We start from the raw sequence: 25,049 nt of genomic DNA, 5'->3' as shown, positions 1-25,049 counted from the left end.
GTTTCCTGGCCAACTGCTGGGAGGAGAATCAGCTCCCACGAAGCTGTGTTGATGGGCACTGATGAGGCTGTGTTGATGGGCACTAATGAGGCTGTGTTGATGGGCACTGATGAGGCTGTGTTGATGGGCACTAATGAGGCTGTGTTGATGGGCACTGATGTGCTGCGGTGATGGGCACTGATGAGGCTGCACTAATGAGCACTGACTGAAGTTGTTGTTAATATTTATTTTTGTAACCTAATTCTGCACAAAACATTTTAAAGTGTAATTTCATGAGATAAATTATGAGAGCGTGTTTAGGGCAGAATTGGGGAGGGGCAAGGTTGGGGTTGGGTGGGGCAACTGGTGGCGAGTAACTCTTAAGCCTTGGCTAGTAGCTTGAGGCATGAAATTTTGAGCCATGCTTTAGGGTATACCTTCCTTGGCCTTCCTGAACTAGGAAGTTCAGTTGGTGAGCCCTCGTAGAGTTGTATAGTACTGTCTTGTGTGTGTCTTCCCTCTGTCATGGAGCAGTATCTACCCCAAAGACCCACTTGATTAAAATATCTTCATGATCTTAAAGTGTTACTATACCCAGGACCCTACATCCACTATATCTGGTCTCCCACAGTACACAGAACATGGAAATGCAACAGTTTTAGTAAATATAAACTGCTAAATACCTTTTTTTCAACTGCAGTTAGAGCAGTCTTGTGACTTCTATCAGTGTCTGAATAAAGAGCTTGTAGGGGGAGTTTTCATTCTCCTCTGACTGTCCTATAAGGCTGCAGGACCCCTGACCCTCTGTCTGGACAGTGCTGATTGGTCCTGTTCTGATCACATGCACTCTCCTAAGAAAAAAAAAAACACTCCAGCAATACACACCAAACTGAGCATGTGCAGCTTGTCCCCTAGCCTCTGTTGTATCAGGAGATGGTTTGGGGACAGTGGAAGAAGGGGATGATCAGAGAAGACAAGATCAAACAGCCTTTTTACACAATGCAGGGGATTAACCCCTTAGGTTCCAAAGTGAGTATAACGAGCATGCTTTACTGCATATAAAGCCCTGACCAAAAGTTTTGAGAATGACACAAATAATAATAATTATTACAAAGTCTGTTGTTATGATGGCAATTTGCATATGCTCAAGAATGTTATGAAGAGTGATCAGATGAATTGCAATTAATTGCAAAGTCCCTCTTTGCCATGAAAATGAACTTAATCCCCCCAAAAAGAAAAACATTTCCACTGCAATTTAGCCCTGCCACGAAAGGACCAGCTGACATCATGTCATTGATTCTCACATTAACACAGGTATCAGTGTTGACAAGGACAAGGCTAAATCATTCTAATGCTGATGGAATTAGAATAACAGACTGGAAGTTTTAAGGGAGGGTGGTGCTTAAAATCATTGTTCTTCCTCTGTTAAACATGGTTACCTGCAAGGAAACATGTACAGTCATCACTGCTTTGCACAAAAAAGGATTCACAGGCAAGGATATTGCTTCTACTAAGATTGCACCTAAATCAACCATTTATCAGATCATCAAGAAGTTCAAGGAGAAAGGTTCAATTGTTGTGAAGAAGGCATTTAAGAAAGTCCAGCAAGTGCCAGGACCGTCTTCTACAGTTGATTTAGCTGTGGCATCGGGGCACCACCAGTGCAGAGCTTGCTCAGGAATGGCAGCAGGCAGGTGTGGATGGGTCTGCACGCACAGTGAGGCGTTGACTTTTGGAGGATGGCCTGGTGTCAAAGAAGCCACTTCTCTCCCAGAAAAATATCAGGGACAGACTGATATTCTGCAAAAGGTACAGGGATTGGACTGCTGAGGATTGGGGTAAAGTCATTTTCTCTGATGAATCCCTTTTCAGATTGTTTGGGGCATCTTTAAAAAAACCTTGATCAGAGAAGAAAAGGTGAGCACTACCATCAATCCTGTGTCATTCCAACAGTAAAGGATCCTGAGACCATCTATGTGTGGGGTTGCTTCTCAGCCAAGGATTTATTTACCATTTTGCCCAAGAACACAGCCATGAATAAAGAATGGTACAAAAACATACTCAGAGAGCAACTTCTCCCAACCATCCAAGAACAGTTTGATGAGGAACAATGCCTATTCCAGCATGATGGAGCACCTTACCATATGCAGTGGGTTGGGGAGCAAAACATTGATATTTTGGGTCCAGGAAACCTCGACAGACTTTAATCCCATTGAGAACTTGTGGTCAATCCTCAAGAGGTGGGTGAACAAAAAAAAACCCACAAATTCTGTGAAACTCCAAGCATTGATTATGCAAGAATAGGCTGCCATCAGTCAGGATTCGGCTCTAAGTTGACTTACAGCATGGCAGGGCGAATTGCAGATGTCTTGGAAAAAGAAGGGTCCACACTGCAAATGTTGACTCTTTGTATAAACTTAATGTAATTGTCAATAAAAGCCTTTGAAACTTATGAAATGCTTGAAATTATACTTCAGTATACCATAGGAACATCTGACCAAAAGATCCAAAACCCTGAAGCAGCAGACTGTAAAAAAAAAAAAAAAGAAAATTGTAATTTTCAAAACATTTGCCCACGACTGTACAGACTGATTTTACTCTTGTGGGTTTAGTAACTCTTTAAACATATAAAATAACTGATTGCTATAGTGCATATTATTTATTCAAAACACATTGTTACAAGTATTGCACTTACTAAAGGGCAGGATTGTGAGTCCTGTAAACAGCCAGGGGAGCAGAGTCAAAGGAGGAAGGACTGGAGTCCCATTGTGTCAGCACATATATGTATTGACTATGATGGGCTGTAACCATTATGGGAACATTGAATCTCAGTTTCTTTATTAAATGATATTGCACAATTGAGACTGCATGGATTCACTAACTTTTTCTTAATGTTTGAAAATAAGCTTCCATTTGCAATAAGTCCTAGGTATGTGCAAGAATCATGTAATAGTGTTGGACTAGTTCCTCTATGAAGTTTGTGAAACTGAAGCCAGATACACAGAAAATGTCTCTGAAATGATTCATCTATAGCAGCTGTCCTCATACAAGCCACTTTAAATACACATCATTATTAATCCACCCACTTTGTTTCTGTTTGAACAGCTGAAGGCGTTTGAAAAGGAAAGGCAGAGCGAGAAGAGAATTTTGGAGTCAGATCTGGTAGATCATCTTTTGCAGAAGCTGAGGATCAAAGTGCTGGATGAGAGAAATAACAGGTGTGATAAATATGGTTCTCCTTTTCAGGAAATAAGATATGGGAAGTCTGTGAAGGGAGACTGTCATCTATAACAATACATCAGATTTTCTTCTACCTAAGAGAAAGATGAAATCTGATTGGCTGGGGTGGAATGAGCTTCAATCAGGTTTCATAGTCTCTCTTGGAAATAGACGAGTCTGGTTGAAACGGGCAACATCTCCATTGTAACTACACTGATCACTGTGAGAACTACTGGCTCCTAATGTTTGTCCAGTGCCATGTAGTAAATCCTCAGACCACCCACAAATGATGTACAGCGGATTGAATCTCCAGTCATTTTCTTACCTTTTGTGGTGACCGTTGAACCTGCCATGGTTGTTATGAAGGTCCTCACTCAGCTGATCGGCTTACTTGATCCAGACCAGTGACTCAGAAAGCATTGAAGTTATTGGATCAGTGTGAGGGTTAGGCAAATAGCATTTTTGAGGTTACAACTTCAACTTCTGTAAAATATCTACTTTTATGGGGCTCCCACTGAAATTCTGATATATATTTATGGAACACAATCATGAAAAAAAAAACAAACGTATGTGGCAAACTCTATACAAATACATTTTACTACAAAGAAAGTATATAGACACACAGACAGGTTAAAAAAAGGAAAAAAAAAGGTATACCTACTATAAACCCAAGATACTCTTAAAATGAACCTCAAAACCTATATGAATACATCCTACAGTTTAAATCAAAGAATCAAATAACTTATATCAAACGTATAAATAAGGATATAATAATTATATAACAATAGTGGTAGTACTCTTTTAGAATAGCTGAAGTTCTGTAGAAGGCTCTGTGAGTGAAATGGTTAAGCCTACAATTATTAGGACTCTACAGTCAACAATACGCTGAATCATCCACTTCCACCATGGACAAATTAGAGTTGTAAATCATCCAGATTGTATTCCAAGAGGGCTCGGTAAAAAGGCATGTGTTGCTGAGGATATAGCACATCAAGAGGTTGAAACCAGCACATTGAGGTGACAGCCAATCTATGAATGCTCTAATGTTGTTATCCACACAACTTGAATGCTTTGGGTATGAGAAAAGGTCACAAGGTGGATTAAACCTGTGATCTGCTAAAGAAGAGAATGTCCATATACATTTTAACAGGGATCACCTAGACATCATATATGGTAGTAGGTGCAACATTATCCAGGCTCCAGGTGATTTTAACCTGCCATTAGTAGTAAACAAATGTCCACAGGCAGATCTTTACATGGAACACCAAGACATTACAGTGCTTTGAAAAAGTATCCATACCCCTTGAAATTTTCCACATTTTGTCATGTTACCATTGGCGTACCTAGAGCATTTGGCACCCGGGGCGGATCCTATATCTTCCACCCCCCCCCCGACTTTAAAATGTAAAAACACCCACAAAAAATGTAATGTTTTCAAGAATATTTTTTGCACAAATTTCACAGCCCCCCATCACAGTGCCCCTTGCAGTCTGCCCTCCGTCTCTCTAATCACAGTTCCCCCTTTTGCACTCTCTGCCTCCCCTGCACAGTCCTACCTTCAGCATAGATAGATAGCTAATATTAGCAATGTGTTTAAGTTTGAGTAAGAGATTGGAGACTTGCTAAAGGAGATATTCAGAGACTACAGACATGATACAGGAGATGGTCAGAGACTGCAGACGTGATACAGGAGATGGTCAGAGACTGCAGACGTGATACAGAAGATGGCCAGAGACTGCAGACATGATACAGGAGATGGTCAGAGACTGCAGACATGATACAAGAGATGGTCAGAGACTGAGGACATGATACAGGAGATGGTCAGAGACTGCAGACATGAAACAGGAGATGGTCAGAGACTGAGGACATGATACAGTAGATGGTCAGAGACTACAGACATGATACAGGAGATGGTCAGAGACTGCAGACATGATACAGGAGATGGTCAGAGACTGCAGACGTGATACAGGAGATGGTCAGAGACTGCAGACATGATACAGGAGATGGTCAGAGACTGCAGACATGATACAGGAGATGGTCAGAGACTGCGGACATGATACAGGAGATGGTCAGAGACTGAGGACATGATACAGGAGATGGTCAGAGACTGAGGACATGATACAGTAGATGGTCAGAGACTACAGACATGATACAGGAGATGGTCAGAGACTGCAGACATGATACAGGAGATGGTCAGAGACTGCAGACGTGATACAGGAGATGGTCAGAGACTGCGGACATGATACAGGAGATGGTCAGAGACTGCAGACATGATACAGTAGATGATCAGAGACTGCAGACATGATACAGGAGATGGTCAGAGACTGAGGACATGATACAGGAGATGGTCAGAGACTGCGGACATGATACAGTAGATGGTCAGAGACTACAGACATGATACAGGAGATGGTCAGAGACTGCAGACGTGATACAGGAGATGGTCAGAGACTAGAGACATGATACAGGAGATGGTCAGAGACTGCAGACATGATACAGGAGATGGTCAGAGACTGCAGACATGATACAGTAGATGGTCAGAGACTACAGACATGATACAGGAGATGGTCAGAGACTGCAGACATGATACAGGATATGGTCAGAGACTGCGGACATGATACAGAAGATGGTCAGAGACTGAGGACATGATACAGTAGATGGTCAGAGACTGAGGACATGATACAGGAGATGGTCAGAGACTGAGGACATGATACAGTAGATGGTCAGAGACTGAGGACATGATACAGGAGATGGTCAGAGACTGAGGACATGATACAGGAGATGGTCAGAGACTGAGGACATGATACAGGAGATGGTCAGAGACTGAGGACATGATACAGGAGATGGTCAGAGACTGAGGACATGATACAGTAGATGGTCAGAGACTGAGGACATGATACAGGAGATGGTCAGAGATTGCAGACATGATACAGGAGATGGTCAGAGATTGCAGACATGATACAGGAGATGGTCAGAGACTGCAGACGTGATACAGTAGATGGTCAGAGACTGCAGACATGATACAAGAGATGGTCAGAGACTGCAGACATGATACAAGAGATGGTCAGAGACTGCAGACATGATACAAGAGATGGTCAGAGACTGCAGACATGATACAGTAGATGGTCAGAGACTACAGACATGGTACAGTAGATGCTCAGAGGCTGAGGACATGATAGAAGATAGAAGAGCACTAGGGGGGCCGGAGAGCACAGACGAAGCAGAGAGCACTGGAGGTGCTGAAGGGCACGTTGGGGGGGGGGGGGAACTGGAGAGAATTAAGAGAGGGTTTGGAAAGCATTGTAGGGGGGTTGGAAGGTGCAGGGGGTGGATTGCACTGGGGGGGACAGGGAGCACTTGGGGGGGCGAGCAGGGAAAACCAGGGGGGTGGAGAGCACTGGGGGGACAGGGAGCACTTAGGGGGGTGGGCAAGGAAAATCAGGGGGGTGGAGAGCACTGGGGGGACGGGGAGCACTTAGGGGGGAGGGAGAAAGCACTGTGGGGAGTTGAAGAGCATGGGGGGGGGCTAAAGAACAGGGGGGGTCTAGTGCACTGGGGGGAGAGGGGCTAAAAGCACTGAGGGAGGGATTAGGAGCACTGGAGGAGGTTAAGAACTTTGGGGGGCCAGCAAAAGAAGTTGTATAGGAGGGGGATGGGGCAGCTGCATATAGATGAATTGATCTTTCCCTATTCTTCCTGCAGGAGGGAGAGGAGGAGAATCAGTTATTCAGCAGGAAGCTGCAGGAAGAATAGAGAAAGATGAATTCCTCTATATGTAGCAGCCCCATCCCCCTCCTATCCAGCACACACTTTTGCAATGGGCACTCACCTTCTTCCCGCCGCGGCTCCGCCCCCTTATTCCCGCCGCGGCTCCGCCCCCTTATTCCCGCCGTGGCTCCGCCCCCTACTAGCAGCACGGACTGAAGGAGCTGCCAGCCACTGCAGCTGCCTTCACACTGCGGGATCTGTCTGACTCTGAACACACCGGGCAGGACACCGGCTGACACCCCCCAGTGAGTGGCACCCGGGGCGGGCCGCACCCCCGCCCCCCCCATTGGTACGCCACTGCATGTTACAACCAAAAACGTAAATGCATTTTATTGGGATTTTATGTGACAGACCAACACAAAGTGGCACAAATTTGTAAAGTGGAAGGAAAATGAAAAATGGTTTTCAAACTTCTTTACAAATATCTGGAAAGTGTGGCGTGCATTTGCATTTAGCTTCCTTTACTCTGATACCCCTAACTAACATCTAGTGGAACTGACAGGCCGGGCAAGGAGAGCAATAATCAGAGAAGCAACTAAGAGGCCCATGGTAACTCTGGAGGAGCTGCAGAGATCCACAGCTCAGGTGGGAGAATCGATCTACAGGACAACTTTAGTTCTGAACGCCACAAATCTGGCCTTTATGGAAGAGTGGCAAGAAGAAAGACATTGTTGACAGAAAGCCATAAGAAGTCCTGTTTGCACTTTGTGAGAAGCCATGTGGGGGACACAGCAAAGATGTGGAAGAAGGTTCTCTGGTCAGATGAGACCAAACTTGAACTTCTCCAAAAAGAACATACCCAAAAAGACTTGCTGTAATTGCAGAAAAAGGGGGTTCTGCAAAATATTGACTCAGAGGGGCTGAATGCAATGCACACCACACTTTTCACATATTGTAAACAAAATTGTGAAAACCATTTATCATTTTCCTTCCACTTCACAATTATGTGCACTTTGTGTCGGTCTATCGCATAAAATCCCAATAAAATACATTTACGTTTTTGGTTGTAACATGACAAAATGTGGAAAATTTCAAGGGATGTGAATACTTTTTCAAGGCACTGTAAATGCATGGCTTAGATGTGTAACTTATATGCGTGGCTTGTATAGTTGGTGCATGATCATCCAGTCTCCAGGTGGATTTAACTTAGTCATTAGTAGTGTATGAAAGTCCACATGCAGACTTCTACATGGACGACAGAGACTTTATATAAACTACATGGCTTGGATGTGTAGCTTATATACAAGGTTTATAAAGTTGGTACATCCTCATCCAGTCTCCAGGTGAACTTAACCTGTCATTACCAGAACTCATGTCCACATGCAGATTTCTACAGAAACAACCAAGACCTTATGTGCATGGCTTAGATGTCACCCCTTATAGTTAGGAGCCCATTAAGCAGGTGACCAAAATAAAGTCAAATATGTAATAGTCTCCTCACTCAGACCAAATATCAAATCATAAAGGTTTCATACCAGGCATACCAGCAAGAGACCATCCATCATAAAAGGACATGTGGAGCATCACCACTGGATCAAATGGTAGAAAGACTGACCCATTTTGTTGGTGACCCAACTTCCTCAGAGACTGCCCAGCCCAGAGTGCCATACCACATCTGTAAATACTAGACCAAATGTCAAAGGTAACACCCAAGGGGACGGGGAATACCAAAGATGGCTTGGGACCCCTTTTTTTTCCCTGCAAACCAGGATATTTCACTGTCTCTCCCATCCCCACAATGAAAACTCCCCCAGGTGGCTAGAAAGAGATAATACCGCTCCAAATAGAAGGCCCAACCACAGGAGAACAAAAGTGGGGAAAAAAGGGGCCAGCAAGCATCAGGCACCAGTGTTCAAGGAGTGCACCTAATAGCGGATGTGAAAAGATCAACCCAACACAGCATTAATAATATCTAACAAAATTACAAAAAATGACAGCTCAAGGTTCAGCATAATATGTTAGCTGCATAAGTACATCGAAGAAAGAAATACCCATCAACCATATAAAAATCAATAGAGAGTAAATATATGTGATACAAAAAAATATATATATGTATATAAATGTCTCCTCACAATGCAAGAAAAAAAAATATCCAGAATATGCAAGTATAAACCATATATTGTGATTTATAAAAAGTATTAAAACTAAGACTTTCATTTACACCTGGGGGATGTGTTGCACAAAACTCCAAAATCCAGCTGGATTCACATTGTAGTTTTTTTTATCATATTCACCTTTTCGCATGTCATCACTGACCACCCTCTCCACCACCCAAATCTTTAATCCATCCTTTTTAATGTATAGGCATCAGGGACATCAGATGTTTGTACTTCATGTCATAGACATGGTCATAAAGTTTTTTCCTGACCACGTGGCTGGTCTTCCCAATATAGAAAGCCCTGCACATACAGGTCAGTGTGTGCCGCCCTGTGGATGGGGGTCAAAACATTACCCTCTATTACAAAAGAGCAGTAATCACACTTCCCACATTTGGATACACCAAACTTTAACCTGTCCCATTTGTCATTTGTCCTTATCAAACTGTGTACAAGTCAGTCCTTAAAGGACCAGGACCTGAGAAAAATAACTGCAGGGTTTTTAAACAAATTTCTTTAGCGGCTTGTCCTCAGTCAATAAATGCCAATACTTTTGACATATGTTTAAAACATCTTGGGAAGAAGTATTATATTGTATGAAAAGATGTGTCTGATTATCCTGAACTTATTGCCGACCATATAACAGGTCCTCCCTGGTACTTTCCATGGCCCTCATATACAGTTGTGCTCATAAGTTTACATACCTTGGCAGAATGTATAATTTCTTGGTAATTTCTTAGAGAATATGAATGATAACACAAAAACTATTCTTTCACTCATGGTTAGTGTTTGGCTGAAGCCATTTATTATCAATCAATAATCTTATTAATTAATTAATTTTAATCATAATGACAACAGAAATTACTCAGATGACCCTGATCAAAAGTTTACATACCCCAGTTCCTAATACTGTGTATTGCCCCCTTTAACATCAAAGACAGCTTGAAGTATTTTGTGGTATTTATAAAAGAAAGGAAAGGAGGCGCAACACCTAGTGCATTACCCGTGGTCACTGTATAAAATGTTTTATTTAAATGCCAAGTGCATACTCACAGACAAGAAGATTGTAATCGCATTAAAAGAATCCACCGGAATTCAGCTCTGATGAAGGGAGCTTGACTCCCGAAACACGTTAGCGGTCTTATCTACAAGGACGTGTTCCATTCCATGTGTGGTGGATTCTTTTAATGCGATTTTACAATCTTCTTGTCTGTGAGTATGAATTTGGCATTTTAATAAAACATTTTATACAGTGACCATGGGTAATGCACTAGGTGTTGCGCCTCCTTTCCTTTCCTTTTATGCATCCCAGTTGGAGTTCCCTACCTGAGGAGAGCAGCACACCGGTCTTCCCCTTGTGAGTGAGTGCTTGGCTGAATTGATTGTTTGGATTTTGTGGTATTTGTGAATGAGGCTCTTTATCTTCTCAGATGGTAAAGCTGCCCATTCTTCCTGGCAAAAAGCCTCCAGTTCCTGTAAATTATTGGGCTGTCTTGCATGAACTGCACGTTTGAGATCTCCCCAGAGTGGCTCAATGATATTGAGGTCAGGAGAATGGGATGACCACTCCAGAACCTTCACTTAATTCTGCTGTAGCCAATGACAGGTCGACTTGGCCTTGTGCTTAGAATCATTGTCATGTTGGAATGTCCAAGTACATCCCATGCGCAGCTTCCGGGCTGATGAATGCAAGTTTTTCTCCAGTAATGTTTGATAACATACTGCATTCATCTTAATATCAATTCTGACCAAATTTCCTGTGCCTTTTTGTAGCTCACACATCCCCAAAACATCAGCAATCCACCTCCGTGTTTCACAGTAGGAATGGTGTACCTTTCATCATATTTTTAGCGCAGCTTGTATTTTTATATTTATATATACCTTTCATCATAGGCCTTGTTGACTCCTCTCCAAATGTAGCGTTTATGGTTGTGGCCAAAAAGCTCAATTTTGGTCTCATCACTCCAAATGACTTTGTGCCAGAAGGTTTGAGGCTTGTCTCTGTACTGTTTGGCATATTGTAAGCGGGATACTTTGTGGCATTTGCGTAGTAATGGCTTTCTTTCGGCGACTTGACCATGCAGCCCATCTTTCTTCAAGTGCCTCTTTATTGTGCATCTTGAAACAGCCACACCACATGTTTTCAGAGAGTCCTGTATTTCACTTGAGGTTATTTGTGGGTTTTTCTTTGCATCCCAAACAATTTTCCTGGCAGTTGTGGCTGAAATTTAAGTTGGTCTACCTGACCGTGGTTTGGTTTCAACAGAACCCCTAATTTTCCACTTCTTGATTAGAGTTTGAACACTACTAATTGGCACTCCTAATTCCTTGGATATCTTTTTATATCCCTTTCCTGTTTTATACAGTTCAACTACCTTTTCCCGCAGATCCTTTGACAATTCTTTTGCTTTCCCCATGACTCAGAATCCAGAAATGTCAGTGCAGCACTGGATGAAAGATGCAAGGGTCTGTCAGGAGTCCAGAAGCTCATTGACCTTTTATATACACACACACTAATTACACACAAACGGATCACAGGTGAGGATGATTGCCTTTAATAGCCATTCAAACCCCTTTGTGTCAACTTGTGTGCATGTTATGTAAACTTTTGATCAGGGTCATTTGGGTAGTTTCTCTTGTCATTATGATTTAAAAAGAGTTAACACAGTTGATTGATACTAAATGGCTTCAGCCAAACACTAACCATGAGTGAAAGAAAAGTTTTTGTGTTATCATTCCTATTCTCTGAAAAATGGCCAAGAAATCATAAATGCTGCCAGGGTATGTAAACTTATGAGCACAACTGTAGGCCTTTGATAATTATTCACGTTTTTTACCCCCTCCTCAAAAATCTCTCCTTAAGGGTAGTATAAGGCATCTGTTTAAAATCATCAGATAAGGTACAATTTGAGCTTTTAGGAACTGGCCCACTGGGATCCCCTAATTAAGGGCCTTGGGAGGAAGCTATCAGCGCTCAAGAGATTCTTTAGGAAATCGACATCCTCAAATAGTTTTATGTGAAGGGAACCATTTCCTCTATTTTGAATTGTAAGAAATGTACCAGATTTTAGCGTCACACAAGTATATGTAAACTTCAGGTTGAACCTTTTGTCCCAGTAAATCCACAAATATCCCAACATCCTGGGGAGTACCGTGCCAAAGGATGAGGACATCCTTGATATACCTGAACCAGCCAATAATGCTGGTTAGGTACACCAACAAGGCCTCATCCCCGAACACTGAATTTTCTCACTCTCCAAGATAAAGATTAGAATAGGCCAGTGCACATTTTGTGCCCATTCCAGTTCCCTGTGCTTGGCAATACTAAAACATAAACTGATTTTACTGTTGTGGGTTTAATAACACTTTAAGTTTCTATTGAAGATCAATACATTTATCGTAAAACATAAATATATTGATCTTCAATAGAAACATAAAGTGTTATTAAACCCACAACAGTAAAATCAGTTTGTATATACAGTAAAGGATGCTTGTTATACTCACTGTGGAACCTAAGGGGTTAATCCTCTGAATTGTGTATAAAGGCTGTGTGTTCCTGTCTCTCTGATCCTCCCCTTCTTCCAATGACTCCAAACCATTTCCTGATAGAACAGAGCATTGGGAGTCAGGCTACACATGCTCAGTTTGGTGTGTATTGCTAGAGAGTTGTTTTTTCTTTTTTCCCTTGGGAGAGTGCATGTGATCAGCACAGAGCCAATGAGCACTGTCCAGACAGAGGATCAGGGGAAAATGAAAACTTCTCCTACAAGCTTTAACCAGACAGTGATACAAGTCACAAGACTGCTATATACTGCTGATGAGAAAGGGTATTTAGTAGTGATCGACCGATATCGTTTTTTTTATTGCTGATACCGATATTTTGGTCATCGCATATCGGTATCGGCTGATATTGGCCAATATTTTCATACATTAAAAAAAAAAAAAAAAAAGGTTTTATTTATTTATTTATTTTTTTTTTTGACAGGTACTCTTCTAGAAGGATCTGGGGGTCTAAAAGACCCCAAACCCATCCTCTGGACTTAAAAGCATTCAAAACGCCAAGTTTGGCTGTTTTGAATGCTGTCATTTTTTTAAATTTGGCGCCGAGTACCCGGAAGTGATGTCATGACATCACTTCCGGGTTTTTACATGGAGACCCGATCAGAGCTGAATGTGGCTTTGATCGGGTCTTCTCTTTGGCGGGCATGCCCGGTTCTTCCAGTGGGACGGGATACCCGGGTGAGCCGCGGAAGGCGGCGGGAGGGGGGCGTCCCCTCCCGCTCCTTATAATGACAGCCGAGCAGCTTCTCAGCTGCATTGGTTGTCATTACAAGACAGCCGACCGTCGGCTATGGACGCCGGTACCGGGGTGATGCCGCTAGCTGCAGGCGTCACTCTGGTACAAGCCCTTACCCAAAATTTCGGCACTATCGGTAACCTCGGGGGCCGATTCTGATATATATCGGAGAAAGTGCATATCGGCCCCAAATATATCGGCTTTGCCGATAATCGGTCGATCCCTAGTATTTAGCAGTGTACAATTACTAAAATAATTGCATTTCCATGTTCTGTGTACTGTGGGAGACCAGATATAGTGAATGCAGGGTTCCTGGGTTTAGAACCACTTTAAGTAAACCTATAACAAAGCTTGTGTTTGTAAACTGTATTCTAGGCCTAGAATTGAGTGCTTTCTCTATACTCTCTAAACCCTTCCTCTCATTTTCAAGGTTAGATATAGAAGCCTACTTTTTCATTCCTAACAGGTCTTATTCAGAGAGAATGCAACTGGATAGGGTGGGGACAGAGGCGGGAACTCAGACAGTGAGATCTCACCTCTGGCGCCATCAAGAAATATTAGAAGCCAATACAAGATTTACTCTCGCCCATAACTGAAATATAAATTTTAGGCAGATTGGCCAGTTATTATTTAGGTACTAAATGAACATTATTTTGTTTTACTATTGTAATTTTTTATTAATGATTAGTACAATACAAAACAAGCATTGCCAAAACATGTACAACTGAGGGAGATAGTTGGTGTAACCAAAATACTGATTTATGATATATCATATAGTTACACATACCTGAGGAAACGGTATAAGCCAATTGTTGCGATGTGCCAACAAAACATCACTATATAGCAAATAACATTATTAAAAGTGAAACCCATCGGAGGCGATAAATGGTGATCTCCAACTAAGGCCTGGTGAGCACACTCAATTACATAAGAGAGGCTGATATATTTATTAATTATATTATATTATATTAAAATTTGCATCAAAACCGCCTGAGAATATTAGTAGCGTGTGGGTATAAGTGATATAAGATGCAGTAGTTCTTTTCCAATACTAATATCGAAATCAATAAACAAAAAAAAAAAAAGAAAAACAATCTTCAAAGGATGGGTGAAATTCTCTTTAGCAAGAATATAAAATAAACATACACAGGAAGAGAAGCAGAAATGTAAAAAGCAAGAGGAACAATGTAACAGGGCTGTAAGGGTAGATGATCTACATTGCAATGTTCACTACAGAAGAAAAATCTAAACCTGTGATGAAAGGGCATCGGGAAGGGAGTAAATGAACATTATTATAGCATAGAGTGTAATATCTTTTAATCTAGGGTAGATTTATGTCCTTCAAAACTCCTAAGCAGGCATGAGAGAATATTCATTATAAATACTGGGGCATTAAATTGACCACCATTTTGTGTAATCCATACACTGAATGTTACTGTGCAATGTTTGTGAGCCATTATTAAGGGGGTGTTCTTTCTTTGTTTTTAGAGAAGTGTTGGACACCCTGTCTGGCCAGAACGTAAAGGGCTCTTTCTCCAGCTCACAGAGTAAGTACAGAATCACTGCTGCTTAGACATGGCTTGCTTTTATTGTTATGTAGGCTTGGCTCTCTACATCAATGTAAACTGAATAGATTTTAAATGAGGGGTCCTGGCTGCTGTCTCACATCAGCGACAATAGCTCTCTGTTCAGGCTGAATGAATACAAATCTGATTTGAGATACGGGAGTGTCACATGCCAGTTGGCGTCATTTGTGGATTGTTTATTGTACTAACTCATGTGACCTTGGTTATATACTTCACTTCAATACAAGAGGTGTAGAACTGAGATAAGGAACATAGAGCATGAAGGAAGTACAAAAAGTGTGTGGTGTGGTTTCAAGTCCTCCTTATTTGTGCATAGTGTCCCATATTGTGCATCCATTTCCTCTTGTCGCATAATCAGCTCAGTTTAACAATTTGACTCTGGAATCTGGATGACAAGGTGTAAAGTACCCACAAACATAATAAAATAGTCACTTCCAAATTCATTAGGCCATCTGGATTAGCATTCTTATGTCTTTATGCAGTCTTGCAATGATTAGACAGGCAAGAAAATCAACTGCATTGACCTTGTTCCAGCTGTAATAAGCAGCACCAGCGGGGAACCCCTCTTCCCTTTATAAATGTACAAATTTATGAAGTGCACTTGAATCTAAGGGTGGATAGATTGACTTATTAGTGAAATTAAAACCCAATTGATTTATCTTAATTTATTACTGTAATACAGTCAGGCTGCATAAACAGTAAAAAGAATGCTTCTCTTTTACTTTTCTTTTTAAACTAAAAGTTGCAGCAAAGGTTGATATACTTTGTGTTGGTATCCTATAGGACAGCCAAACCACACAGACACACATTTACTACGCAGCACCCCAGATCTTCAGCAGTTCACCAACCCCTGGACACTGCTCCAACCAACAGTGCTCCTCGGTGAGCGAGACCAATGTTGAATAGAGCAGAGTTAGGGAGGGTGCGTTTTAAAACAAAAGAGAAGTATATTTATTACTGTATTTGTAGTCTGACTCCATTACTTTATTAATTTGAGGGTTCATTTGTGGTTTATAGAAAAGTTATCATTAAAAAAACATGGAGGCTACCATTGCTGACCTCTCATCCTTTAATTTTGTTTTCTTCAATGCTTTATGTGAGTGACTCAGAACAAGTATGCAGATAAGGAGTTCTGACTTTCCCAATCTGCTAGCATTTTTAAAGAGGTCCGCAATGGCAAAAGCTGTATTTCTGTCATGGCAGAAATACTTGTCAGGTAGATCCACAATTATCGGTAATTAGTACATTAATTTTCATTTTCGTAATATTCTTGGTAAAATGTTCAGTAAAAGTTGACAATACCTCAATGTTGGATGCCCAGAAACATTGGTTTAATTGGAGCAACAAACACTTGGCATTTGTAATATACGGTTTCAATAGAAGTAACCTTTGTAACACAATATGGGGTAATTACTGTGCAAAGCAAACTTTGCAGGATCATTTATAAAACATACACCTAAAGCCACAGTTATATTTTACATCTGATGTGAATGTGTTTGGCTGTGTCTTTGTTCATCCCTATTGTGTGAGGCTCTGTTAGGATACAATGAGACATGCCTGTTCTATACTTTGTGTCATCTCAGGCTATACTTTCTTTTATCTGACAGGTCAGTTTGAGCAGCACGGCAGTACCATAGTCCCCCCTGTCAGTGTCATCGCTCCAGAAAAGTTACCTTCCAGCGTAAGACGCCGTTATGAAACCCAGGTAGTTACAGCTCTCTCTAGGGCAGATAAGATTTTTTAAACTAAATACTGTATAAACTCTAGCTTTGTTCCAGTAAAACTGCATTGTAACATATTTTATGCAAACTTTACAGGTGCCACCTCCCAAATAATGGCTGACTATATAATATGAGCTTGTATTAGCTGTGTCTTGGGCAAGACAGATGGTTTAAACTACATGAGCATATGTTGTCATCATATTTATATTCTGTTTCCATTATGCAGATGTGATGGCTTGCTTTCAGTGATTTTATCACAGTGGGTGGTAGGATAAATTAATTGGGCTAATTTAGAAACAATGCAAAGAGCAGAGGTGTGCAGTAGCCCATAGCATGTAAATGACAATTGATTTTTATTAGCGCTCCCAAAATCTAATGTCAGACTGGTTTGTGCATGGAGTCCTGAATAAAATGGTGTGTACCCTGTTATTTAATGGAGCTGTAGAGACAGAAGGTTTTTTTTTTATGTGTAATGTGAGATGTGTAATTTTTACGTACCCCTCGGCAGACACGCTGCACAATACCACAAAAACATAATCCCAAAAGTAATATTCACAGCCCTGGAAAGGATACACATACCGTGTAGAGGGGGGGACTGGAACAAACGGTTGCTACAAATGGAGATGAGGTGGATAAGACGTCTCCAAGCCACAAAACCACCTGGACTAAACGAGAACGAGAGTTTTCGTCCGTTTTTGGAGGGTTTTTCGTCAGGAAAGACAGATTAAAAATCAAAAATCTTCCCTCAAAAACTTTTCCCTTTTTTCATCAACAATCAATTCTTAATCATTTCTGGACCAACAGCCACTAACATATATCTATATATCTCTATATGCTGTGTCCTAAATCTTACAGCCGCTGTATTGATTATGGTAATTAAATCCTAAGATGAACACACCATCCATCCATCCATCCCACTCCCTATTCGATACCCATATATTGACCGATTTTATATGAACTCTCAATATGTCTTATACACCGGTCCTCATTATCTCCGGACTGACATACCAATCAGTGATACCTTACCCTGCTGGGCATGGCCCTGGAACGACCCAGGAATGTCCAGATGCCTAGACTGCTCCGTGCTGATCCATCAGGCACCCCCAAGTGGGATCAATATATCCTACTGCTTTAAATCATTTTCTATTTTCTATTTACCCTTATGTATTGTTTTATTTTCCCTTATCTATATTTGCATTTACATGATCCTTTTTTCATGTTTGTTTAGTTTACTCTGTTTAATCTAATATAAAAGACCAGTTTTTGTCATCCAATCCATATTGCGATACTCCACGTACATAGACTATGGCTGTCGGCGGTACAGATCGGCCCACCACTTTCCTTCGAGTCACACCCAGCACGGGTAGCCCCTACACTCCGATGTAGGGGCGGCCCGGTACCCACCAATCCCAATTATGGGAAGGAGGGTACCTTCTTCCGTGCTGGCGGCCAGAGAGCGTCCTTCACAACGGGCCGTGGCAACCTGCGCGCGCATCCGACAAGCGCAGGTTACTACATAGACGCCACGTCACGCTCGGAGTCTAAGCCGTCCCACATGCAGAACCTACTGCGCATGTGCGGACGCTTTAAAAGGCCGGGGATCAACAGTCAGCTCTCACTTCTCCTTAACAGGAGGAGGGAGACGGACACTATCTGCGCTGACCGGATGAACTACTCTGCCTTATCAAAGACCATGCAAATGTAAGTTACATAGGGGAACCCCTATTCATTAATAAAAAATTAAACTACAAGTCACCATGTATACTGTTGCAAGCACTTTTTCACTTAACTGGGAAGTTCAATGAAAACCATGTAACAGACCACCTTATTACTACACATTGTAGACCAAGCAATTGGCACGGTCAGAGGGAGGAATAACCATCCCCCCCAATGAGGAAGCACGTACTAACCTCCGCAACTGTAAGTGGTCAAAAACCTTATAATAAACCTTAAAATACATAAAACACACATCAAAGATATAATTTGGACACACAGTATCCAATGATTACCCTGTTTCTTCATCCACACCATCCCAGGTCTTTGCGCAGAACTTGATCCCGTTGTGACCATAATAAGGATAAGGGACCCTGACGCACTAGCCGCCAGCCCTATTAATGTATGTGGAAATAATCTTCTACTCATTTTTTGTATTCTACCTATGGTTAAAATAAGGCCCCAAATAAACTGAAATACAACTTTGTTTTTCACAGAACAAACTCTGAGTGACACTTAAGCTTTGAAAAAGGCCTGTGAGCCGAAACGCGTCAGCAAACTGGGACCTTTTTTGGGAGGACACCTAGTCCTTTTAACATCTACTGAAATACAGCCCAAAAAATCCCAAAAACTTGTCACCTTTGCACTATTGTCACTGATTCCTTGGAATCAACTTTTTTCCTACCTTCTCACACTTGGGCTCCTTACCCCAAGCACTATACTCACCATTATGTTATCCAATATACTTGGAAAATTATTTTTGTAAATAAATTATTGTTTTTGACTTCTTCATCCTTTGTGGAACCATATATTTTTGATTATTCCTTGTATATTTTTATTTATTATATATATTGTATACCTACACATCAATACTTGCATCTACCTGCCCATAAAGTCCCACTCTTGTACTTGGCTTGAGGCACCAAAAAAACCCCCAATAGGTTTTTTTTTTATATTAATGCATTCTTTGCATTAAGATAAAAAGCCTTCTGTGTGTAGCAACTGCCCCAGCACCCCTAATACTTACCTGAGCCGGATCTTCTTCCAGCAATGTGCACGAGTCCCTCTGCAATCCGGGACTCTCCCTCCTGATTGGCGAGACACAGTAGCGCTGCCATTGGCTCCCGTGGCTGTCAATCAAATTCAGTTAGCCAATCAGGAGAAAGAGGGAGCGGGGCCGAATGGCAGCTCTGTGTCTGAATGAACAGAGCTGCAGCTTGGCTCAGGTGCCCCTATAGCAAGTTTATTACTGTGGGGGCACTCAACAGGAGGGAGAGGCTAGGAGCAGCGAGGAGGGACTTGAGATGAGGAGGATCCGGGCCACTCTGTGCAATACCAACTGTACAGAGGAGGTAAATACAACATGTTTGTTATTTAAAAAAAAAAAGAGACTTTACAATCACTTTAATAAGCAGTGATTATTAAGACAAACAAAGCTGGTATACTAATATAACCCCTTCCACTCCCATCAAGCTCCAGTTTCTCTTACGTCCTCCGACAGTCGCCGCCTCCTCCAGTCATCACTGTTGGGTATTGACTTCCCATCCGCAGGAGTAGCTAGGCATATAGACTTAGTCCAAAGACAAAGACATTAACATATACACACCCATGGGGGCTGTCCCATCTGGTCAATACCCCCCCTGCATCACCACTCCCAACTCAGTTTTGATCTGCCTAGCGTCAGGAGTAGTCAGGCTTACCTTGTGCTGGGGCTTCAGTCTCAGCCTTCCTGACCTTTTATTTGATTGTCTTTGAAAATGTCAGTTTTTTCTCTTACTTTACTAGCTGTTTATTTTGTCAGCTTCTAGTGTTAGTCTTCTCTTCGGATGAAGATGGATCATGCGGTGCTGGGATTCGGACTGACCGCCCTGGTTCTCCAGAGCAAAAGGGTCAGATGGATCCCCAGCCCGCCATCGAGCGTTCAGCTATGGTTTGCCCTGGCATTACTAACGACCCATCCCTGTTCGCTGCAGGGATGCAGCCGTGAGGTGGCTACCTCACAGGACAAATCTGCGATGCTGCAGCGTCATGTCCCTGGCTCACGGCACCCCCTGTCAGGTAAGGACAGCGGTTTTCCGTGCATAGAGGCTTCCCACGCCATCTGGTACAGGTAAGTACTTCTGTGTGGGGCCTCTGTCTGGGGTGGCAGTCTGTGTTGCTGTGTGTCTCCCATGTCTGTGCCTGTGTGACTCCCTGATGCGGTCCCTGCGGGGATCGCTTGTGCAGTTTTCTGTATGTGTGGGGATCCCCTTCCCTGTGTCACTTCTGTGCATTGTTGGGGGTGCAGACTTTGTGTGGCGACCGCAGCGGAGTGAACTCGCGCGGTCCGCCATCTTTGATTTGGACAGGCATGGTCAGCCTCTCTGTGGGCGATACTGCATGCTGTTTTGGCGCCAAACCGCCGCCATTTTGGCGGGTGTAGAACGATCAGTCCGACCGCATGTTCGGCGGTCATTTTCTTGAAGCCTCCAATGCAATCCTATGGGGCAGCCATTTTCCCTGAGACTGAAAGTCTTTAAGTTCAGCCTACTTCAGCAGCACTTCCTTTCCATCAGCAGCAGGACATCGGTAGCAACGCTCTGCAGGTTATTGCTCTCTTCTCCTTTTGGGGTCTTTTTGTCACTATAGCGGTAGCGGTGGGCTGCGCACACCGCAGCGATTTTAAAGGACCAGTACATTGTATTTTTCTGTTGCCCAGTTGGTTCTCTTACGGTGCATGTAAGATTCCTTTCTCTGATGTGGGTACTGCGTTGCCTTTTTTCTACGGTTGCGTCTCCCACCCCTCGTGTCTATACTGCTTTGGGACATCCCAACAGTGATGACTTAGAGGAGGCGGCGACTGTCGGAGGACGTAAGAGAAAACGGAATTTTTGTAAAATCTTACCTGTAAAATTCCTTTCTCTGAGTCCTCCGACAGTCGCCGCCCCCGCCCCTCTTTTGGGGTTCTTATTACCTACTGCTATGCTACCAAACTGAGTTGGGAGTGGTGATGCAGGGGGGGTATTGACCAGATGGGACAGCCCCCATGGGTGTGTATATGCTAATGTCTTTGGACTAAGTCTATATGCCTAGCTACTCCTGCGGATGGGAAGTCAATACCCAACAGCGATGACTTAGAGGAGGCGGCGACTGTCGGAGGACTCAGAGAAAGGAATTTTACAGGTAAGATTTTACAAAAATTCAGTTTTTTTCTAGTGTCCTAGGGGAATGGACATCTTCTCTCTGAAAGAAGCAAACCCTTTTCACTACACTTTTTTTCTTTGTTTATTTCAGTCAAGCCTCATTGCTCCAGAGCCAGGTAACTCACTTCTTGCAGTTGTCTAGATTGGCTGGTCTTAGTCATTGCCTCTCTGGGGGACTCTCTAAAATCAAAGATGCCTATTTTGTATATACCTATTTTTCTAGCACATCAATGCTTCTTGCCTTTTACAGTGGGTGCACATTACTACAAGTTTGTTACTCTGTCCACTGCACCTGTCTTGCTCGTTCGATCACAGGGTATCCCCATAGTGGGATACTTGGTCCACATTTTCTTGAGGGAACAATTGGCACAGACCTTGTCTGCCTATGTTCATCAAACTGTTCAGAATCTGCAGAGGTTCAGTTGGGTCCAAAACTTTAAACAAATCCGCGCTGGATCCGACTGATCACTTGAAATATTTAGGTCTCTGATTAGATACAACACAGTTTAGTTTTTTTCTCCAAGAAGACAGACTTCTGACTCTGAGCTCCCAGGTTTGTGGTCCAAGAGCTGAACAACCCTTGGCTTTGCATGAGGGCTTGGAATGATAGTTGCCTCCTTAAATGCTGCTCCATTCCAGCTCAATATTCTGGTTGTGTGGGACAAGCAGGCACAGTTACTGGACATTTGCATGTGTCTGACATCCAGAGCCTTGTTATGCCTGGCCTGATGGCTCACTAACCCACCCCTGGAGTCAAAGAAATCCTTTCCTCTGTCAGTCTTTAAGATTCTCAGAATAGGCAACAGCCTGACAAGCTGAGGAGTACTGTACACTTTTTGGTGTAAGGGACTTGGTCCCTGAAGGAAGCACATCTTTTTCTTTTAGATCTTAAAGTCTTGATTGTGCCGTATCGCCTGGATTCAGTCGGACAGTGGCACAGTGGTGGCATACATCAACCATCAGGGACAAACCAGAAAGCTGAAAAAGAGGCTGAGACAGATATCTGCTGTGCATGTGGCTGACATAAAATATTGGCAAGCGGACCCTCTAGCCATAGCTGGGGATGGCTTGGTGACACTCTGGGATCAGTTCAACCTGATCTACATCTTTTCATTTCTAAAGCTCCTTCGTCTGCTTTGCAGAATTAAAATAAAGGCCATCCCAGTGATGATCGTCACACCAACATAGCACAGGCAGATGTGGTACTCAAACCTCATCATACTCATGATGGACTCCCCATTGCCTGACTCTTCTGTCCTACCACCCTGCTTCATTTATTTTATTGCTGGCTTTTACCTCACGGCTGTTGAAATCAATGTCCTAAAACATGGTGACCTCTCTGATTCCATTATAATTTCACTCCTCTTTTTGTCATTCCTGAGAGTCCCCATAAGGAACAGCCTGTTTTTATTCCACCTTTGCTATGTGACTTCGCTAATCCTTCAGGTCTATAGGCTTAAATTGATTGTAAACAATCACCTTGTAAAACAACCCATTCAGTTTAAAATGGAAATGAAAAGCAAAACATTTGTGTATAGATATAAAAATCATTATAAATACAGTTGTCCCCCTTTTTTTTTTTTTTTTATGCGATCACATTCCCTCTGTTCTCAGCTGCATAAGAGCTGGGGAGGAGGAGCAGCAGCACACTGGTCTTCCCAGTGAAAGGGGGGGGGGGGGTGTCAGGACCTCTTCAGATGCCAGCTTCATACTTTGGTCTACCAAGCAGAAAGCTACCACAGTTATTCACAATTGTTTTTTTAGCATTTAATTTGCTGTGTTGCCCACGCATCTGTTGGGCTTCTTTTGGATGTCCCTCTTTTTCAGATTTAACACTGTGCTCTGTAATGAATGATAAAGAAACCAGGTTTCGTGTATGTAAAATCCTTTCTTACACCCTTACAGGGGTTTCCCTCTTGTCTTTATGACCCACGCCTACTGCTCCTTTCCCACAAAACTGGAACATGATGGGAGTGGGAGGGATAAAATCTGGCTTACAGCTCTGTTTGCGTCCAATCTCTGGGCAGCAGTATAAAGGCTCATACACACTTGACGAAAATCAGACGAAATATGCTACGATTTTTCTGTCTCATGCTCAGCGGTCATAACCGTTTTTAGTTGACAGTGCATATTGTTCACGAAATTTCTCGTCCGATTTTTTTAATTTATTTTTTTGGGACATTTGTTCCTAGACTTCCAGGTCGTCAGCAACTTCAGATCATGCGCGGTCTTTCGTATCCGATTTTTCGCAGACATACTGCATACACATTAAACGAAAATTAGTTGTCTGGGGACGAACGACAAAAATTTTGGTGTTTGTTTTTGGTTAAAAATGTTGGCATCGGCTGCTGAAATTTGTGTACACACTAGCCGAAAATCGTACGATTTTACCTCGGACAGGAATTTTCGGCAGATTTTCTATTAGTGTGTACCCCACTTAACCCTCTCAGAATGCACTCTGTGTTCCGCAATTATTTTTAGGAAAGATTTTACGTAAGTACAAATTTTTTTTTTTTTGCAAACAGACAAACAAAATGCTCTACCCTCAAGAAGTGTGATGGGAACAGATTAAATTCCTCTCGGCACCTTTCTGACCCAGGATCCTGGCAGAACACATATTATATACAGAGTGCTCAGGGATATAAACCTCGATTAACACAATTACAGATTTTTATCTATTTTTCTAAAGAGAACCAGTCACACAAGAAATTGAATATTCAGTGATATATAGTTATAACTGTGCAGGCTTTTTTTTATTTAAAATTAGGGATCCCCCCTTTAAAAAACAACCCTTTGACTTCTCAGCTCTACTATTTACGTAGGTGTGTGGTAGTGCTGAACCAATCCAAGTTACTTTTTCTTTAAGTAGGTTGGGTCACAACAAAGGTACAGTGAAAAGTGATCCTGTTGTAGTCCCTAGGCTTCTTCCTCTCAGATTGTAGCCAACTTACCTATCTACAGATATGATTTAAAGTTAGGAGCTCCTGATAAAAAGTAGATTTGATACTTATTTGTATTGTAAAGTTTATTCTATACAACAAACTTTTCAAATCTACTTAAAAAAACTGAATATCTTTAGTATTCTTGTTTCGCAGCTTCCAAGAGTGCATACCAAACAACAGATCCCTGTGGTTGAAAGTTTGACTAAAAAGATGATAAGCAAATACCCCTGCCAAGCTGGCCACCACCATCAGGGAATCAGTAGCATGTATCCAAGAAACTTCCATGTTGAATGATTTGTCACCATCCCCCCCCCTCTGCAAGATTGTCAGGTCCGACATATTATTTCCCAGGCCAATTAATTAGATGCTCTGGGCGACGGCTGTATATCTTTTGGTAGCTCAATTTGTAAATGCATTTGCAGTTAAGATTTTACTTACCAGTAAAAATGGATGTGCTGGTTGGTGTGTAAATAGTAATTCCCCTGTGTGCTGAGATCCATAAATGTAAAGATTCTGCACAAACGCAGTATCCTCCAGCCATTCAAGCCA

At 42.3% G+C, this 25,049-nt stretch overlaps 1 protein-coding gene across 1 annotated transcript in view; it reads left to right on the top strand.

Moving 5' to 3' along the window:
- The window catches only part of EIF2AK4 (eukaryotic translation initiation factor 2 alpha kinase 4), a 141,193-nt gene that overhangs the window by 103,080 nt on the left and 13,064 nt on the right, over nt 1–25,049 (top strand). Inside the window, exons 33-35 of the mRNA XM_082275339.1 lie at nt 3,085–3,197; nt 14,845–14,903; nt 16,550–16,647. Of these exons, the coding sequence (XP_082131465.1) occupies nt 3,085–3,197; nt 14,845–14,903; nt 16,550–16,647 (270 nt within the window). The remainder of the gene's footprint in view (nt 1–3,084; nt 3,198–14,844; nt 14,904–16,549; nt 16,648–25,049) is intronic.

This window comes from Pelophylax lessonae (assembly GCF_965119305.1).
Source record: "Pelophylax lessonae genome assembly, chromosome: 13".
Lineage (NCBI taxonomy): Eukaryota > Metazoa > Chordata > Amphibia > Anura > Ranidae > Pelophylax > Pelophylax lessonae.
This window is presented reverse-complemented; position numbering and strand designations above follow the sequence as displayed.